The 20599-nt window shown below is 43.1% G+C and overlaps 1 protein-coding gene across 2 annotated transcripts in view; it reads left to right on the plus strand.

Moving 5' to 3' along the window:
* DOCK2 (dedicator of cytokinesis 2) overlaps nucleotides 1-20599 on the plus strand; it is a 406045-nt gene that overhangs the window by 132833 nt on the left and 252613 nt on the right. For both annotated transcript variants that reach the window (XM_022595138.2, XM_022595139.3), the window contains exon 26: nucleotides 14896-15044. In XM_022595138.2, the coding sequence (XP_022450846.1) occupies nucleotides 14896-15044 (149 nt within the window). The remainder of the gene's footprint in view (nucleotides 1-14895; nucleotides 15045-20599) is intronic.

Raw genomic sequence — 20599 nt, forward strand, 5'->3', positions numbered from 1 at the left:
AAGTGTGTCAGAAGAATGAGAATGGCGCCTCCTTAATGTCTGACAGTTCTTTCCATTCCTCGTCCTCACAGTCCAGTTTATCCCTTTGCCTTATCTTGGGCCAGTAGGCTGTGCATGATGCTCTAGCAGGAGAGCCCTTGAGGGAAAGGACCAGGTTTTAGCTACATTTCCATCCCAGTTTCAACAGCCAGGTGCATTGTAGATACTCTAGAAATAGTCGTTGGCTGTTGTGCCCTGCAAACCCTGCTTTCCAGTTCCTATTCTATTGGCCTTACTTGGTAAAGTGACAGTATTGACAAACATACTGGTTAGGTCACCTGGGCAGTTTGGGCTGCTTACCCCTCTTTGGCCTCTGCCTAAACCTTGTCTTTGTGATGAGCTAAAAGTTTCAAGCGAAAACCTCTCATGTTACCAAGCCCCTCTAAGCTCCCTTGTCCCAACTTCCTGTGCTCATATATCCCCAGTCAGTCCCTGTCCAGACCCCAGCTGCTTTTCCTTCTCCTCTTCCTTGCTTCTGTATCTTCTTTCCCCTCCTTTTCCTTTCTTTTCATTTCATTGTGGTCTTCATGATCATCACCAGATAAACTTTAATAAACTGCTCTCTGCTAAATGCACTGTGATTGCTTATTATAAATTCTTTATGGAAGGAGGTCATGTACCATGTATCTTTCATATAGTTGAATTCATGCTTGCACATTTATATGAAATCATTCTCAGACCTTTGTCCCTTTGACATCTTCATCTGAATGTCTTACAGGTACTCAAACTCAACACTTCCAAAATTGTATTCATTCTGTTCATGAAAACTTTCTCTTCTTCCATTATTTTTCTGCCGGTCATTTGGAGTTAGCCTTCAAATCTTCTTGTGCCTTATTTTTCACTTTCAATAAATCACTAAGGCCTTTGAATCCTTCCCACATATGCCTTGAGTCTGGTCACTTCTCTCAGTCTTTACCACTTATGTCCTGGTCCTATACACCCCAGTGCTTGGCATTTGCTAGGCACTCCATAAATATTTGTCCAGATGAAAAATAAATGAAGATGCCATGCAAGGACAAGTACACGTCATGGGTCCTCCTCCACTTATTGTTTTCGCGTTTTATGTGAGCACATAACGCAGTCAAATGAATGAAAACCATTAGCTTTTCTCAGGTTCTTTTTAGAGCTAAAATTCCACAACTTGACGTCAAAAGCAGCTAATCACTACTGAACTTAATCTAGAACATTAACATTAAAACTCAAAATACAAAAAAATCTCTTAAAGAATTTAGTTCCAGAAAAAGCTGTGTTTCTCTTGAGGAATTGGTTCTCTTCTACTTCAGTGATCCATACGCTCTAGAACTTGGATGATCTCCTTCATTGTCAGGACAGTTTATCACACAAGTGAGGAGCTACATTTTGTGGGTAATTGAAGCCCTTATGTTACCTTTTACTTTGGCGTGTCATCTCCTTTTTGCATCTTTTTGGACTAAGGTAGCATAGGAAGGAATATATGTAACTAAAAATAAGTATATCAACAAGTCATGCCTAAAATAAAATATTAATGTCATTTTCATAGGAGTGCAATCTGAGATTCATCGGCAGGGACTGAACATAGTGGAAACACAATGTGTTTCATCGTATGTTTTTATACTGTTCCCGTCAATTGACTGGTTCTTTTCTTTATTACGCTTGGACTACCCCATGGGTAAGGACCATATGTTGTCCTCCCTCTGTACAGAAAGCTCATTACATGTTGTTGACTGACATGTATTCTCTTTACTTTCTCCCTTCTCACACTTTCCTGATTTCCTCTTCATTGGCTTCAGAATCGAAACAGGATCTCTTTGATCATCTCATTTAAATTGTGGGCCTAAGTGGGTGATTCATTTCTCAAGTCACCCTTTTGCTTTGGGCCTTCCAGGGGAGGGCTCATGTCGGTTCTGTCGCATGAATGGAGAAATGAAGCAGGCAAAACCCCCTGCCCCCTGAAGGCTGTCTCTCTTCTCTGCCTTCTTAGCTGAGTGCTTCTAGAAAAGAAAAACAGGCCAGAAGGAGAAATTCTTCCCATTTTCATTTTTATTTGGGCAGGATCAGGGGGAGGGGGAGCATAGCAATGGTTTTTCCTTCCTCTTTGGAGTTTGCTTCCAATTCTTCAGCTTGTTTGAAAGCTGTTACACTCGTCTGTTCTCCCTTTGTAATAAACAACACTAGATTTTAAATGTGTGGGGCTGTGAGAGGGACCCCAGTTTCCTCTCCTCTGGAGCTGTCGTGGGGAAGGTGAGGGAAGGAGAGAATCAGGTGATGACTGGAAACAGTTACACAGCCCTTCCATTTTGCTAATGCTTGAATCCAGGAGAACTTTCTCATTTAATTCTCTGAAATGAAGGGCCCCTCTGTTGGCCTTAAAGTGCAAACGAGAGGCTTTTAGTGTGTGCTTGTCTCAGAAATGGAATGCCAGCTGCTCACATTGATCCAAAACATTGCTGTTGGTTTTTGTTCTTTTTGGTATGTGTAAGTTTTGTGATGCCAGCGATACAGGATCATACGTGTGCAGCTTGAGGATTGCCAGTAAGTGGCATTATTATTCTAAGTTGCAAGCAGAAGTGTACAAGGAAGTTCAGGGAGCGCTTGCCTGAGCCTTCTTTTAGTCTCTCCACACACAAAAGGGAGTATGAAAATCTGAGGCGCATACCCCAATCGCTTCAGTTCACTGCCTCCTCTCGGAACTCAGTTCTCTGGAGTTTGGTATTTCAGACAAAGGACACTTGGTTTGAATGGTGCAGAGAACAGCTTCTAGTCCATTTTATTCCAGTACGCCGGGACCGAGGTGTTTTGTCGAGTGTGCGTGCCAACTACTGGAGTTTCGATGTGCTCTGCTTTGGACTCAAAAACTTCTTAGGTGTAGCATCACATCCCTGTGCCTCATTACACTTAATACAGGCACATCCAATTTTATTGCACTTCACAGATACCACTTTTTTTTTTTTTTTATGAATTGGAGGTTTATGGCAACCTTGTGTTGTCAGATGACGGTAAGCATTTTTTTTTTAACAATAAAGTATTTAAAAATGAAGGTGTGTATTTTTTTTTAGACGTAATACTATTGCACACTTAATAGACTACAATGTAGTGTAAACAGTATATGCACTGGGAAAGCAAAACAATTTATGTGACTGGTTTTATTGTGGTATTTCACTTTATTGTGGTGGTCTGAAGCCGAACCTGCAATATCTCTGAGGCACGCCTATAACTACAACTGAATTTGTATGTTTTATTTGGATCCTCTTATGGGCATTTTAATCCCCATTTTTGGAGGAAGAGAGGTAAAGTGACGTATTTGACATCACGCATCCTGGCAGCAGTAAGTCGGGGATTCAGACCTAGGTCTCTGGACCCTCAATCCAGAGTTCTGCCCACTTCTCCATAACTGCCTTTGGGATCAGATGAAGCCAAGGATGGAAAGATGTTACAAGAACGGCTGCTCAGGGGAAGTGGTGAAGGTGAAGAAACACACATGCAGTTCTCCTCCCGGACACCCTTCTTCCAGCCCCTAGCTACTGCCGTGTGATTTCTTCAGGGACAGCACAGGGTAATGGATAGTGAAATAACCCAACACCAGATAGGTTTCTGATTCTGAGAGGTGCCCTCGGTGTAGGCAGACAGGGCTCTCTCTCTCTGAAATCAGCAAAGACTCGTTCACTCATCTAACACTTCCTAGGATCCTACCGTGTGACAGACATTGTGCTATGAGCTGCAGGAGACATGACTTGATGGAGATTAGGTGTCTCACCCCACGCTCTCACTGTCTTCTGGGAAACAGGGAGTGAGAGGTTTGAAGGTCATGATTGCTATCTGCTAGCCAACTGCAGTGAGACGGGTAAGCTCAGGTTATTCAACCAATTGGAGTTGAATAAGTGGTTGGTTGAATTTTAAAAAATGAAAGACGTGAGTGACTAAACTGATGACTAAATCACTGAGTTGATGAATGTTCATTATTATTTAAATCTATGATTCTAGGACTGCGATTTGTTGTTTGTTTTATTCCCCTGGTACTGTAACCTTCACTAAAACATACAAAACAACCAACCATTAAACAAACCAACCAGCCAGGGTCTTGGAATTCCTACTTAAGGCTAGCTTAAGGGAGCTAACAAATTCAAAGGGTGGCTGCCTTCAGTTTGCAGAATCTCAAAGTTGGGAATAATTGTTTGTACTCATGAGCCTGTGAGTGAAGTTGGAACAGCGCTGGCATTGGAGTCTACCGTGAAATCTTGCCTCTGTTGGAGTCACACTAGCTAACTGACCCTACGCTGGGCAAGCTGCTTAGAGTTCCTATTTTCTCATCTGTAAAATGGGGACAATGCAATATACAGAACAGATTTTGGTAAGGGTTAAGTAGTTTCCCAATATGGTGCCCAGAACCCAGCAGGAGTTCAACATATGTTACCTAGCTCTCATACTTGGTATTCCACTCAGCCACTCCCTTTCATTCTCAATGGATTTCTAGACAAATGGTTTCTACCCTTTCTTAAAATTTGACTCCTACTGCTGAGAAAACCCTGTTTGAGTATGTGACCACAGATTAGCTCAGAAAGACTGGTTAAGTAAAGATTGAAATTCATGGAGCCAGGGAATCATGTGAGTCTCCAGAGGAGACAGGGGCTGGGGTGAAGGGATTAAAGGATCTGTGTAGCATAGTACAAAAGAAAGGCAGTGGGGTCAAGGATGATATGCCCTGGAAGGGTGTGGGTGGTACTTACTGTTATAATAGGTATCCTAAGTGCTTATAAATGGATTTGAATTTCAGATGTCACTGAATTGGAACAAAATGGGGGCAAAGGATGTAAGACCCAGCTCCTGCCAGTCAAAAAGCTACCTTGACTCATTTCTCCTCTTGCATGAATTTGAAATGTTGCATGGAGCACATTGCTTTGATGAGAATCCTCCTTTAAAGACTGCCCGGATTATCCAGTGTAGAGGCCAGCTGGTTCAGCCCCAAGCTTTTCATTGGCTTCTCCTTCCATTAGCCAGGGTTAGGAGATGGATGAGACAGTCTTCTAAGGCTGAGCTACACTCCTCTGGTGTGGCATCGTGAATGTAATCATTCTAAGCATTAGGGAACAAATCAAATTTTGGGTCACTACTCAGTTGGCCATATCTGCACCTTTATATTCCTAAAAGCACTTTCGATGGAGCTAGACTGTGGTTTAATGAGTGTGCTGGTTAGGGAGGAGGTTGGTCACAGTGGCGGTGTGGAAGTGCAGAGGGGTAACCGAAAGTGGAAGCACCTGTCAGGACACACTGATTATGTGTCATATATAATATAATATCGGGCACACTGATTATGCCCTAAGAGCTTGCAGAGGTGTGATAATGGGCCATCTCTGCAGCCACTTCACACTATCAGAGAAATGTTGATGGGAGTCTTTTCATTACTTGCTAGTTGAGGCAGTGAAATGGGCTTCATGATTAGATCCTAACTTGATAAACCCTAAAATGAGTCTGTTATTCTCTCCAGCATTCAAAATGCATATGCTTGCACATCTATATAGTACATTTAAACCCATCAGCAAGTTCGATTCTGCCTCTGAACTGTAACCCAAGTCTGTCCATTTTCCTTTGTCTCTCCTGCTACAAACGAATCAAGTTTTTATCTCCTTTCCCCTTCACTGTTATAGTAAGGAGGCAGGGTAGTTTAGTAGATGTGAAAATGGGCTCTGAGATCACATTTTCTATGTTTAAATCCCAGCTCTGCCACTTACTAGCTGTGTAATCTTAGGCGAGTTACTGAATCTCTCTGAGTTTTAGTTTCCTCATCCATAAAATAGGTACAATGATAGACTTCTTCAAAGAGAGACTGCCTGGTAGAGAGTAAGGGCTCAATAACCATTAAACTTCTTTTTCCCCTCTATGAAAAGCCTCCTCAGTCTTCTCCTTCCTTCCTCTCTAGGCCCACCCCCTAACCCTCTATTAAAAATACAAAAGCAAAACCTCTTTATCTCTACCCAGTAATCAAACTCCTTACCATGGGCCCCAGGGCCTGATGAGACCTGGCCCCAGCCAAACTCTCATATTATGCTTCCCATTTCCTATAATCTGGCCACACTTATTTCCACGTGATTCCTCCAACATGTTGAGCAAATTTCTACCCCAGGGCCTTCACATGCTATTTCCTCTGCTTGGAATGGTTCTTCCCTGAGATCTTTCTAGGCTGTTCCCTTCTCACCGTCAGGTCTCAGCTCCAGTTCTCCGTCTCAGAAGCCTTCTTAACTGCCCCACATGGAACAGTCTTCCCTGCACCTCCAGACTCTCTTTCTCAGGTTACCCAGTTAACTGTCTTGCTGGGAGCTATTGGCATTTGTTGTAATAGCATCAACTCTCAGGGCTCTTCCCATGTCTCCTGTAATCGTGATCATTTTTGTGTACAAGAGCTCCAGGAGGACTCTCTCTCCCAATAGCCAGCCCCTGCCTTCTCTGGCTGCCCTCAGGCAGCAGGGCCTGCTTTGCCTGGACACTGAGAGCACCTGAAGTGCCCGGGACCACCCATCCCCAAGGTCTAAATACTCCAGCTGCTTCACCCCTGTGGCCCACACTGTCCCCAGAGCTCCCCTTCTGTGAGACTTGAAGGCTACCTGGCCTCCTTCCCTTCATGGTCCCACTTCCCTACTCCCCTTCCAGTGTTTTCTGGAACACCTCCTTATTTAATACACCTTCACCCAAACCTCATCTCAGAGTTTGCTTCTGGAAGATCCAACCTAAGACAATTATTATCTTCTTAAATTGTTTCTGATATCCCACTAGAACAGGATATCCATGAGAATAGTGCCTGTTACAATAAATTATGTCTATATATGTTTAAGGATATAAATATATGCATATAGACTATCAGAGCTTACAAATTATATTTATAACCAGTGTGACATTTTTGGACATAACCACACTCACATCACTGTGTAAATTCCAACAGTTATACATCAGTCTACTCTTCCTGCCATCACTATGCTTCTGAATGGCAAACACTAACTTGTTATAGGGGTTCGCTTGTAGGTTTAGTGCAGTATCATGCTTTATGTTAAATATAAAGGCTATATGGCAAAAGCAATAGCTTGGTTTGGACTTTAAGTGGGTATCTAGTATAAAGTTCTGAACGTATGTTTCTTCTTTAGGATTTACTGCCTAATTATATTTTCACCCCTGTAAGATACCTGAAGAGAAAGTTTGCAGTTGCTGAGTTCTGAAATCTCTAAATAGGCTATGTTTGTTGAGCTGGGGAGACATATTCTGGCCCTCAGGGTTCGTAAAGTGGAGATGTATGTCATGGCTGAGGCAGGCTGGAGGGGGAGTGAGGAGTGATTCTGACATTGTACTTAGGCGTGTTTCTGGGAAGGTAAGGAGAGTGAATCACGAGGAGCTGCTGAAGAATGCGCGGGGGCACAACGGTGGTAGGGTTGTAAAAGGCGTGTAACCTGATCTGGAGTATGAAGTTTGTGGGTAGTTACTGATTTCCCAGTGGGTGGAATTACTTTCCTTCATGAGGCGCTGGCTGGAGGAAGGCGGTTGTGACAACAAACTGCTATCAGATTAGAGCTGTGTGTGGCGGTCCTCCTTCGTGGCTAGCTGATGGAACCAAGTGGCCTCTGGCATCTGCAGATGCTCCCCCTACCAAACAGAAGGAAAGCGTCCAAGCAGAGCAGCGCTGGCCCTGCTCAGCTTTGCCTGGGGAGAATGTTGGGTTTCAATTAGGGGTCTTCCCTGCTTGCCAAAAGGCTGGGGGTGGGCAGTGTGGGAGAGCAGGGCAAACCTTGGCCATCACAAGTTCCTCGCTCTCCTCCAGGAGGGTTGCGCGGAGCTGAATTCGCCTTTCAGTCAATAGGAACTTGACCAAAGCACAACGACTTTCACTTTAAAGCCTGTGAAAAATCGAACAAGATTGAGGAGTCCATTAACCCATGCTGGTGATAACGTAAGGGGCTGGCTGTGAGTGGAGTGAAATTCCAAGCGAAGGCTGCCACAGGCCGGCTTAGAAATGGGGTAACCACACTGAGGACATGACTGAGGCCCTGACACACACACCTTGTGGGTTTAACCTTTCTCCCCACAGTAAGAGAGGGATTCCCAAACGTTCTCAAGTGTCTCTGTTCTGCTGGTGGAGCCAGGATGTACCTGGGATGGAAGATCAGCAAACATTTCCCTAGTGGGGCCATAAGGTGCCAGTCTCGTCTTCATATGTTTCATGAGTGATTCTTTTGGCTCTACCTCCCTTCACCTCAGCTTCAGGGAGGAGAGGCAATGCCTTCTTTCTATGGGCATTGCTTTGTATCCAGAGTCCTCTGCAGAGCCTCCCTCAGTCCTGGGATGAGGTACATGCAGATTACTGTAGGACTGGTACTGAACTGGTACCTCTCAAAATACCACGGGGGATGATGGTGTACACCAACTACTGGAGACGGTTTGGATTTAGAATGTGGAGCAGTTACACCTTTTGTCCTCAGCTTTGGACCTCAGCTTCATTTCTGGGATGTTAATGAGAACCTTACTGTTCGTCCTGTTACATAGACGATAGCCACGTAATGTGGGAAATGGGAAGATGAAATTCTAGTCTGGATACTACAGGAGCACAGAACAGGGTCACCCAAGTCAGAGTTGGGGTGTCAGGAACATTGTCCTAGGGGATTTGGCAACTAAGGTAAGACCTAGGAGGCAGGGAGGAGTTAGTCAGGTGAAGATGGGTGGGATAAGTACATTCTGGGCAAAGAAAATAGCGTGCAAAAACTCAGAAGCAGGAGAGGAGAGGCTATGGTGGAGTGATGCAGGAGGTGGAGGGTGGAGAGGTAAGGAAGGGCCTGCCCACTAAGGGCCTTCAGCTATGCCAGAGCAGCGGTCAAACTCACCCCTGGGAGACTACTGAAGCCCTTCAAGGAGAGAAGTCCCGTGGTCAGGTTTGGGTTTGGGGAAATTTCCTGCTGCTGAGATTGGAAGTGGGAGGTCAGTTTGGGAAACTTGGAACAGAGGATGCAGGAAGTTGGCTTGGGGGTGAGATGGGTTTGACCTCCTGATGGAGAAGATGTTGGGGATAGAGAGAGGGAGAAATCAAGTCTGCTTGGCTGACTGTGTGCCGGAGGGTGTCTTTGCTCAGAGTGAGCAAAGAAGGAGCAGGTTTGTGGGGAAGACAGCAAGTTCAGATGTAGTTCTTAGGAGTGTTTTCCTCTGGGGCTGCAGTTGTGGCTGAGATCACAGATATATCTGTGGCCTGATGCACCTCAAGGTGGTTTTCCAAAGTGGACAAAGGATACATTTTGATCTTTCCATGGAGCTGATACTGGGGAGAAGGAGGTGACGAAAAGGACCATCTTATTTGAAGTATACCTGAGTCGTGAAATTATTGCAAAAGCATATCACACTTCAAGAGAGCTGTGAATTCAGGCAGTGGCATCTTCTGCCATAGGATAAAAGTTTCTCTGAAAAGGAAGACTCCAGAGCCCAGAAACACTGCATTTTCCTCTCTGCAGGTCGCTTTGACAAAAGAAAACTCCTTTCTATGAAAATACAGAGTTGAGTAGCTCTGCGGGTTCCTAAGTTCCTGGTCTGAATTACAGTTTGGACTTGTCATCACTTGTTGGCCGATCTCCAGGCTTTGTGGGGCTCAGTTACCCAGGCTCTGTTAGCAGGTCTCTCACGCTCATTGCCTCTACCTATAAAGATTGATTTAAGGCTCTGCAATATTTATCTTTTAACCGTTTCTGTTTGTTTGCTTGACATTCAAGCCACAGTTTAGAAATGCTGCTTCCTGAAGCTTTACAGACTAATGTAATTTCACAGCTCCAATTACAAATGAGAAGAATTATTTCATTTCAAAACAGAGGAGCCAGATGTTTCTGAGAAATCATGGTTAACGAGAAGACAAAGTACTTTCTGCAAAACAGGCTATGTTATTAATGGCTTCCTCAGCTCAAATCCCTCTGACTCTCAGCACGAAGAGCCCTCGTCCTGTGGGGATGCTGGTTTTGATCACCTGTAAAGTCGGTGACTTTCAGATTGATAAACCACGGCTTCTGCTGCGGTCTGGTCTGTAGCTCCCACGACCTCAGTGGTCTGTAAACAATGCAGACATGTCCACTGTCTTTCCACCTAGAAAATACATCCTTCCTCCTGCCACTTCCTTTGGACCTCTGTTTTATGGATCATAGAGTTTTGGATGGGGATTTAATAATCATTCCGTTTAACCCTTCATCTGATACTTTGAATACCTCTTCATTATCCCTGCCCAGAGACAGCTACCTACTGCTTAAATATTTCTAGGGATGGAGAACTCACTATTAGACTTTTCCATGAGAATCTACTAATTTAGCTCAATTTTAAGTAGAATGTAAAGTCCGGTGACTTCTCAAGGAGATCTTCATTAATATCTAAAGTCTTCCAACGGGCCTTTTCCCTTGCACCCACGTCTTTGTAATAAGATCTAACTGAAGTATCTCAACTAGAATACCAACAGAATGAGCTTTTTAGGAAAAACCTGGCCTTTACTATTCTATAGCTCTGTGATATGGCCACTGACAGGTTGCCACTCCCAGGAGGTAGAGGCACCAGGGTTTTTCTTGTCTACTTAAGTCTGCCTATTATCTCTGTTGGCTCTGCTGCTGTGATGGGCAAGCAACCCCTGGTTACATTCCCTCCCACCCCAGAATAGTGACTGGCACTTAGGGAGCCTTCAATAAGTGTAGTAGACCGACTGACTAAATGAATGAATGAGTTAATTAACTGCCTCAGTAGATTAACCCTTTGTCTACCTTTACAAACCTCCTCTCTGCAGGTCCTAGTGATCCCATTTACAGATGGAGAGGCTTTAAGTGATTTTTAATCTTGGATCACAAAAGCCTATTGCTCTAGGCTTTAAAACATTGTCTTACTACGCTTTAAACTCAAGACCAGCTTTCTTTAAGGTCTTATCAAATCTTTAGCTTCAACAGAGAACAAGAATGTTGTATCAGAGGCTAGGAGTCTAGCGGGGTAGAACCCAGCACTTTTATTCTCATTTGCCATCACCTGGACTACTGAAGTGGCACATACACTGGTCTCTGTCTGCTCTTTGGTCTTTTCTTCCTCCAGCTGCCCTACATGCTACAATGACATGAATCACCTTAAAAAAACATCTTTTGAAGACTCCCTTTGCCCAGAGAACTATGGAAGAACAAGATTTTTGTTGTGTTTTAAATTTCCTTTATTAGAATCTTTTTTATTTTACTAGCAAAAATTAACTTTTCAGAGAGGAAGACTTTACAGTTCTTACCTAACTTAAGTGAATGCACAGTTCTTATCTTCTGATGGGGTTTAATTATGACAACATCAGTGAAGGGAGTTAAGTTTCATGAAGTTGGTGAGGTCATTCATCTCCCAAAGACAAAGAGTTTACAACTTCAAATGAACTCACCTAGTTTTTCCTACAACAAGCATTTTTACACATACAGTTTCCTCTAACAAACAAAAAGTTTCAAAGTTACAAGTTAACATCTTTTAGAAGATAACTTTTAAAACAAACTTCTGCATGAAATTTGCAGGAAATTTCTTTACGCCTTTTAATAAACAGACCTGGACAAAATTTCAACGGACTGAGTATAGATTTAACTTAAATATTATGGTAATTGGTATGTAAATATTATCCAGTCTTTTTTTCTTCTCTCTCTAAACAAAGGGTAATGGCTAACTCAGCACCTTGTATTCTCGGAAGTCCTTAGGCCAACCATTTCTTGAGTCCAAACAAAGTACCATTAATCCGTGGCCCATGATTCCATCTATAACATTAAGCAAAGCTGAATCAAAATTTTTGTTGCCTGTAATTTTCTGTTTCCATAGAACTATAATCTTACACCACCCATTGCATTTAAGAATTTTCCTTTTCAGTGTTATCTCCTGTTATTCTACTTCCAAGAGACTATTCTACTTACCCAGGTCCATGTACTCTATTTTTATTTTTATTAAAATTTTATTTTATTTTATTTTACTATTGAAGTGTAGTTGATTTACAATGTTGTGTTCATTCCTGCTATACAGCAGAGTGACTCAGTTATACACATATATACATTCTATTTTTAATATATTCTTTTCTATTATGGTGTATCACAAGATATTGAATATAGTTTCCTGTGCTGTACAGTAGGACCTTGTTGTTTATCCATCCTATATATAAGTGTTTACCTCTGCTAATCCCAAACTCCCACCCCATCCCTCCCCCACCCTCCTCCCCCTTGGCAACAACAAGTCTGTTCTCCATGTCTGTGAGTCTGTTTCTGTTTCATAGTTAGGTTCATTTGTGCCGTATTTTAGATTCCACATATAAGTGATATCATGTGGTATTTGTCTTTCTCTTTCTGACTTACTTCACTTAGTATGATAATCTCTGGTTGCATCTATGTTGCTGCAAATGGCATTATTTTATTCTTTTTTTATGGCTGAGTAATATTCCACCATTGTATACGTTGCTACATCTTGGTCCATGAACTCTAAATCACTCTCTGTTCTCTAAATCCCCACTCTCCTGATGGCAATATTATTTACTCATCAGTGACCATCTCAAATGATACCTCTTCCATTCACGCCATCAAGATTTACTGAGTAGCTACCATGATCCAGGTACTGTGTTGGGCGCCTGAGATTTAGTCTGGCTGTCATGAAGCTTACACTTTGGTTGGATGAATGGACATTAATTATACTAATTAGAATTTAATTACAAACTGACATTAGTGCTCTGAGAGAAGGGACGCAATTCTATCAGAGCCTATAAAGTCTTCTATGAACCTTCCAACCATAGATCATTTCTCTCTTCTGAAGCCCTCATGGTATTTTATGACTCTACGAGTCTGAATTCTTTGGTTGTGAGTGACATAAACCTAGTCTGATAAATTTAACCGAAAATAAATGTATTTGGATGATAGGGAGCAGTTTAAGAATCAGAGGAAAAGCTGGGGAACCAGTCTTCAGAGAGGGGAGATTCAGAATAGCCCTGGGAGAGGAAGCAGCAAGCCTCCCCAGGGCACTTCTGGGCAGACAGACGAGCTCCAAGAAAGATAATACCCTTTGTCTAGTGATGATGAGCACAGGCTCTGCAGTCAGACTGGATCCGCCACTTACTAGCTCTGTATACTTGGGCATGTCCCTCTGTTTCCTCATCAACAAAATGGGAGAAATAACAGCACCTACCTCCTGGACTCGAAACTTCAAACAGTGCCTGGCACATTGTAAGCGCTCAATATGTTAGCAATGTCAGCAGTAACTGTTATTAAAGTTCCCTTAAGGTTCAGATCAAGGGGTTATCCGAATTAGGCTCAGGTCCCCAACCCTGGTCCAGAGGAGGGCAGGGAGCCTTATGACAGTATCCCTAGGTTTATATCCCATAGCAGGGTGGCTCACCAGGGTGAAACCAGGGTGCTGTGCCAGAGCAGGTATAGATGCTAGGCTGACAGAACAAGAGCTGATGTCTGATTCTTCCCACCGGTATCTTATTCTGTCTTCTGCCATTGCCCTTTGTTCTGTTGCTGATCACCTCTGTCGTATTTTAAGTATCTAATGGGTGAGAACCATATATTATCTCTGTACTTCCAGAAATACAGTGCCTTCCACATCAAAGATGTTCAGCACCTACTTGTTGTATTGAATTAAAATAAAATTGGCATATATGATTCACATTTCAGCTCTAGAAGCATCTAGGTAGGGATGGCTTGAAATTTGGGGGGATTTTTTTGATCTCTCAAGGTTTGCCATTTTTAATAGAAATATAGAAAGAATGCTGTGTAGGATTTCAGAAACTTCCGGGTATTTCCTGAGACAGCAAAGCCAAGAGAGTTACCCATCTTTGCAAAGGTTTTAACTTATTTAAAATGAAAGTCATGGTGTATAAGGGTGCAAGTGAAAAGTTGTTCATTTTTGTACTGTTTATGCCAGTGAAAAATGTCCATCAATAGGGGTATGATTAAATGAACAAATATGTCCATAATAGAGAATACTATAAAACAGCTATAAATAATTAACGTTGATCCTTCTATGTAATAACATAGAAGGTGCTCCAAGAAATATCGGTGAATGAAAACAATCAAGGTACAGAACAATATGTGCAGTATAGTCCCCTTTTATAAAAAGGCAACAAAACCAAAATGACACTAAATGTTTTTGTACTGATAACATACATATGTAAAACATATAAGAAGATCTTGAAAGATGATCGTCACGGTGCGATATGTTTTACTTAAATGAAAAGCCAAATCAAAATGATACTACATATTTTATACTGCTATACAAATACACATACATACATTTTTATATGCACATACACATACATCTATATAGAATAGAATAACTGGTTGGTTGCCTCTAGGGAGTAGGGGTTGTGGGAGGGGCCAAAACTGTGAATAATGTTCTAAGGAAATCTTACCCTAATTTTTTAAAAAATTTATTTATTTTTGGCTGCACTGGGTCTTTGTTGCTGCGTGTGGGCTTTCTCTAGTTGTGGCAAGTGGGGGCTACTCTTGGTTGTGGTGCGCGGGCTTCTCATTGTGGTGGCTTCTCTTGTTGTGGAGCATGGGCTCTAGGCGTGCGGGCCTCAGCAGTTGTGGCACATGGGCTCAGTAGTTGTGGCTCATGGGCTCTAGAGCGCGGGCTCAGTCGTTGTGGCGCACGGGCTTAGTTGCTCCGCGACATGTGGGATCTTCCCGGCCCAGGGCTTGAACCCGTGTCCCCTGCATTGGCAGGTGGACTCTTAACCACGGCGCCACCAGGGAAGTCCCTTAACCTAATTTTTAATATTTGCATATTTTACAAGAAGAAGATATTCATGAATTATTTATTTAATGAAATGTTATCTAAAAAATAAAAGAAGCTAAGAAACGAGGAAGCTCAGATGCCTCTGAACTGCCTTCATTGCAGAATGCCGGGACATTTTGCTTCCTGTCATCACCAAGGAACTGAAGGAGCTGCTGGAGCAGAAGAATGAGATGCAGCACCAGGTCCAGGAGAAGAAGTACTGTGTCGAGTTACTCAACAGCATTTTGGAGGTCCTCAGCTGTCAGGATGCGGTGAGTCATCATGATGTTGTAGACGCCCTAGGGCTGAGTTAAGTTCTAAAATATTGATGCTGATGAACAGCATTCTCAATGGGCCTACTTTTACAGTGACTAATTCCCTGGCTGTGAAAGATAGCCTGGGGACTAGAGTTAAGCGTGTAGCATTTTGTCACCATATTTCTTGTTGGACAGGCTTTCTCAGGGTGTAGGTATGGACATACTGCAGACTTTTTAGATTGCCTGTCCATTTACTAAAGCCCTGGTTTGCAGGGATGAGGGTAGGAAAGTTTTTCTATGTCTACATAGCCAAGAAAACCCCACTTACCTGCTTTCTTGGCTGATTTTCCTTGGTTTTGTTTCTCCAGTTATCTCCTGCAGTGGTGAAACGGTTAAGACCCTTTCTGGATGAGCAGATTGCTCATGCCTAGACCCTTGAGATAGGTTGAGGCATTAGGTGATGATAGAGAGATGGCTGTGGCAGTGAAGCCAATGTAATATTGGTCAACATCATTCAGAGATTAGGTAGGAATGAGACCAAAAGGCAAGTCTCAGTGGGAGTAAGTAGAGGGCTTCCAAAGGGCAGAGTCTCCAGAAGATAATGAGGGAGACGGAGTGGTGATAATGGTAAAGACTGAGAGGCAGTGATTAAACACAGGACTAGAATTCTTGAGACTTGGAAGAGAGAGATAAACATTCTTGATTTGACTCAGGTTCCTTCTGCAGCCTTAAATTGTCCTTGAATAATGTCCGGGAATATCTGTCCTTATGTGGGCTGCTTTCAGAGGACTGGGTAGACCCAAACAACCAATAAATCTTTTCTAAGTATTTGTGTGACCATTCTCTCCATCCCCTCTCCTCCCTAGAAAATCCCCAGAGAAGGGCTTTCTGGATGAATGGTGTCTATGATTGACTGTATTAGAAAACTCTGCAAAACAATATTTTTTTCCTGCTCATATCCCATAGTCAACCATTATTATCAATTTCCCTGTATGTCTCTCTCCTGTCTTGTCCTTTCCGCTCTTACCATCCTAATTAAGTTTTTCTCATCTCATTTTTAGGTAAATGAGATACATAGCTAGCTTCATTTGTTCATTCATTCATTCATTTGTACATATGATGTACCAAGTATGTGCCAGGCATTGGGTACACAAAGGCATGTCTTTTTTCTTAAGAAAATACTTATAAACATATAAATAAGCAATTGCAATATAATATAATGACTAAAATCTAGATGCATACTAGGGGTACTGGAACTACAAAGACTCTGTGTGTGTGTGTGTGTGTGTGTGTGTGTGTCCGTGTGTAAGCATTTTTGTCAAGGAAGCCTTCACAAGAGAAGTGAAGCTTCAGCTGGGTGTTCAAGAGTGAATAGTTAATGATCACAACTGCTACTTAATTTGCTGTTTTCTAGGCATTGTGCTAAATGCAATCCAAGCCTTCTTTCTGCTCACCCTGATCACGGCTAAGGATTATCATTCCCATTTTATAGATGAAAACCTGAAATTCACACACTTAAAAGTTCAAGGCCAAACAACAAATAAATTGTAGGGTGAAAATCGAAACCCAGGTTGGCCCAACTCCAAAGTCTGCATAATCATAGGCATTGGGGCTATAAAAGCATGGTCTTTTCCCTCTCATTTTTTCCTATCCTCATCCTTTTTTGGGGGAGAGGGAGTGTAATGCCCCAAAGCTTGGATATCTAAAATTCACTCTGTGAGAATGTCATGGTGATGGTGTTATTTTCATAAGCATGTTCACTAGCCAGCTATTGAACTGGTTCCACTCTTTGTTATTCTATCTTTAAAAAAAATTTAGGGGAATGTTTGATCTTACTCTCACAGTGTAAAAACATGATGGTTGGCCTATTATTCCTCCAGAAACTTCCCAAAGAATGTTGCCTCTTCTTGTTGAAAAGAATTTACAGTGTTTCTTACATTTTAGTAGTGCTCACGTCCGTTTTCATGGGGAAAAAAATCCTAGATGCTTGGGACTACACTAGTGGACCCTGGTTTGAGGAACAGACTTATAATGTGTTCTGCCAATTTCCTAATTTGGGTAGAGGGATGGCCCCAGTACATAGTTTATTTGTTAAGCAGCGATGCTAGGCTCTGCCTGTCCCGTGGGAGTGGCCCCCTAGAATTCTATGCTGGCAGGTTGTCATCACTTTGCACATTGGGTGACACCGGACACTGGTGAGAAGAGGCTGCTCTCTCACACACCCTGAATACTTGGGACTTCAAAGCCAAGAAGTAAGTGGGCTAGTCCCCTTGGTGGTTTGTGGCAGCTGGACTTGAGGCGTGTGGGTGGTGCGGTGTCACTCCTCACTGCCTCCGAGCGCACTGCTTTTATAGTGACTTCTGAACGTTGGGGACTAGCCCGCCTCTTTCCCAGGATGAGCAACTGTCTTTGCTGATGAGTTGTTAAATACTGTTATTACCGTTGGGTTTGGTACAATGTTGGTACAGTGTGTGAGCTTCACATCTAACTTCTCCAGCTCATGAAGATGGAAATCTCTCCTCTTCTCAAAAGCTTTTTCTTTCGCGAAGAAGATTCATTCAGCAACCACTATAACTTTGAGTTAAACCAGAAATCAGAAGTTGCAAAGTATCTAATCTAAACCTCTCTTATTCTAGTATATGGCAACTGTCAACTCTGCCTACACATTACATCACCCGAGGAGCCTTTTTAAAAGTAGCTGTTACTAAGTTCCAGTCCTAGTTGTTGTGATTTAGTTGCCTGGGGTTGGCCAGGGCATCGCAATAACATGTTCGCCGGGTGATGATAATAGGCGGCCAGGGTGGAGGACCACAGTTCTAGTGCAAAAGGTCTTAAACATGATAGTACATCCCAGTGACCTGGAGGAGCTGTTAAAACAGGTTTCCGATCATTAGGTTTGGAGGATGGGGCCTGATCATTTATTTATTTATGTGTTTATATTTTTAAAAATATTTATTTATTTAGGCTACACCGGGTCTTATCTGCGGCACGTGGGATCTTTGTTGCAGCATGTTTAGTTGCAGCATGTGGGCCTCTTAGTTGTGGCATGAGGACTCTTAGTTGCGGCATGCGTGTGGGATCTAGCTCCCCGACTAGAGATCTAACCCGGGCCCCCTGTATTGGGAGCACAGAGTCTTACCCTCGGGACCACCAGGGAAGTCCCCTGATCATTTATTTTTTTCTAACAAGTTCCCAGATGATATGGATACTGCTGGTCCAGGGATACACTTTAAGAACCACCACTCTAATGTGACCTAGTTTTTTTTTATCCTCAGTATTCACTGGAAATGGAAGAACAGTTGGGCTCATCCTCAGTTCTTTACCTTCTTAATTGAAGGGCCCTTTCCAGCCTATAAAACTTTGCATCTTCCAATGTGGCATTTAATAGACCATAAAACGGCAGAGTCTTCAAACACATTCATTTGTACTCATCAATTCATTTTTATGCAGTAGCGGGGACATCGCCTGTACAAAGATCTGACTTTGAAAATCCAAACCATCAGGTGTGCTGTTGGTTTCTTCAGGCACTAACTCTTCAAAATTGGAAATTTCGGAGAAAAATTCAAAAGGCTCCCAGGGTAAATGTCCTGGATTTTTCTTCTGGTTGTTTGGATCCTCTCTGTTGATAACAACATAGCCATCTATTTTTTTACTGACTTTTTCTTGGCACCATGGGATAGTTGATCTCTCCAGCCCAAGAATGGACTATACCTACCTGAACCATTGCCCAAGGGCAGAACCGCGTGTAGAAATTTAGCAATTACAATGCAGTATGCCAAGCTTCCTTCTGGGGGGCATCGTGTGTTTGGGGGTTGGGAAAGAATGCTTGTCTTCAATAGATTGTCATCGTTTGGGTAATTACAGCCCAGCACAGCAGGCCTGGCATGTGGAAGCTATGTTTTCCTGTTATTACCGTATTCATTGTAACCCTGGGTGGCATATGACTCAGGGAGGGATGTCCACCTAAGCCTGGATGTTGATATTTTTGTAATGATAGTGTTAAATCCCCTCACTCAGCTTGCTTGCCGTTGCACTTAACATAGGAAAGGGACAGGCTCAGGTGTAGGATGAAAGGCCTTCTGCCTGTATTAACTCCTTTCCTCCCCCTCACTGAGAGCAAGTTTAATTGTCAACTTAGGTTACTTTGAAGGGTGGTTTCACACTGGCTTTGTTCTGTGCCTTGCTGGCTGCCAAGTAACTCATAAAATTTAATTTTGCGCCAGACCGGGAGAGAGTTGGCTTGCCCCCCCTCTTGAAGCAGGCTTTTTGTTTCTATGTTTCATTCCTCTGACACAGACGGGAGAGTCGTCATGTTGAACCCTGCTTAGCAATCACAGAGTGGGTAAAGGTGACTCCTGGCTCTGAAGAGAAGTTGGTGTTGGTTGTATCTGCATCATGAAGGCAGAGAATGCACAGAATCAGCTTAAAAAATAAACCCTTTGAGCCCATTGACTAGACCTGAGGGGTTTTACCGAGGCCCTCTGTTAGTCATGAATAGTTTGGGGTTTCTGGTGTTTTTATTCATCAGCTTAGACACTGGTAGAGAGGGCTTTTCCTCATGCTTTTTCTCTTGCTTGAAATTTCCTTTCCAGTTCCTGTTCTTTTTATGCAAGTAAAATCCTAAACTCCTTTTAGGTTCAGCTCAGGTAATAGTCCCTTTCTGAAATCTCACTTCTGTGTCCTCTCCACACACACCCCTCCCGCACCTGCCAACCTCAAGGCAGGTTTAAGGGCTTCCTTCTCTGTGTTCATGACTATGTGTTCAGACTGATATCACAGCACTAATTGCTTTGTGTTACACTTTCATGTGTGTGTCCCATGCCAGGCTTTGCGCACAGAAGCTCAGAGAGCAAGCCTCCCTCCCCCAACTTCACAGAGCTTACGCTTTCAGCCTTCCCTCTTGCCAATTCCACTTTTACTCTCTAACTCCTGCTCCATTAAAATTCTTTCAATCCCTCAGGGGCCACACTCTCTCTCTTCTGGGCTGCTGTGTGTGCTGTTTGCACTTGTCGGAATGCATCACCTCCTCTCTTTGCCTAGCTAAATATTCAGAAGTCAGATGAAATGTCAGTCTCCCCAAGGAAGCTTTCTCTAACCCTCCTCCACACCCCTCTCTTGTGGCCCATAGAGCTTATGCCTGCTCTGTCATAGCACCTGGGTTATCATCCTCTGTGGACCCATCTGCCTGTGTAATTGGGAGTGTCCTACCCTAGCCTGCCCTGCCCTGCAGCTCTCCCCTTCCCCTTGCCCATCCCGCACAATGCCTATCTGTTGAAGGAACGGATAAGTGAATGAATATGACTCGTCCCAATCAATGGCAGAGACTGAATTCTCCCTTGGGTCTTCCACTCTGAGTGCTAGGAGGGTGTGCTCCTAACTCTTTCTGTCTTCCTTGGGTGTCAGGTGCAGGGGTTGAATTAGTCACACTCAGTTTATGACACTTTATCCTCATTGGTCTGTGCAAGGCCCTGTCTTGTTTCGTGTGTGTGTGTGTGTGTGTGTGTGTGTGTGTTTCTTACCTTTATCCCTGTCTCCTGCTTCCATTCCCCTACTTCCCTTACCTGCTATGG

The sequence above is a fragment of the Delphinapterus leucas genome, chromosome 3, assembly GCF_059928025.1.
Source record: "Delphinapterus leucas isolate spDelLeu-1000000601 "Yukka" chromosome 3, BTC_Dleu_Yukka2, whole genome shotgun sequence".
NCBI lineage: Eukaryota > Metazoa > Chordata > Mammalia > Artiodactyla > Monodontidae > Delphinapterus > Delphinapterus leucas.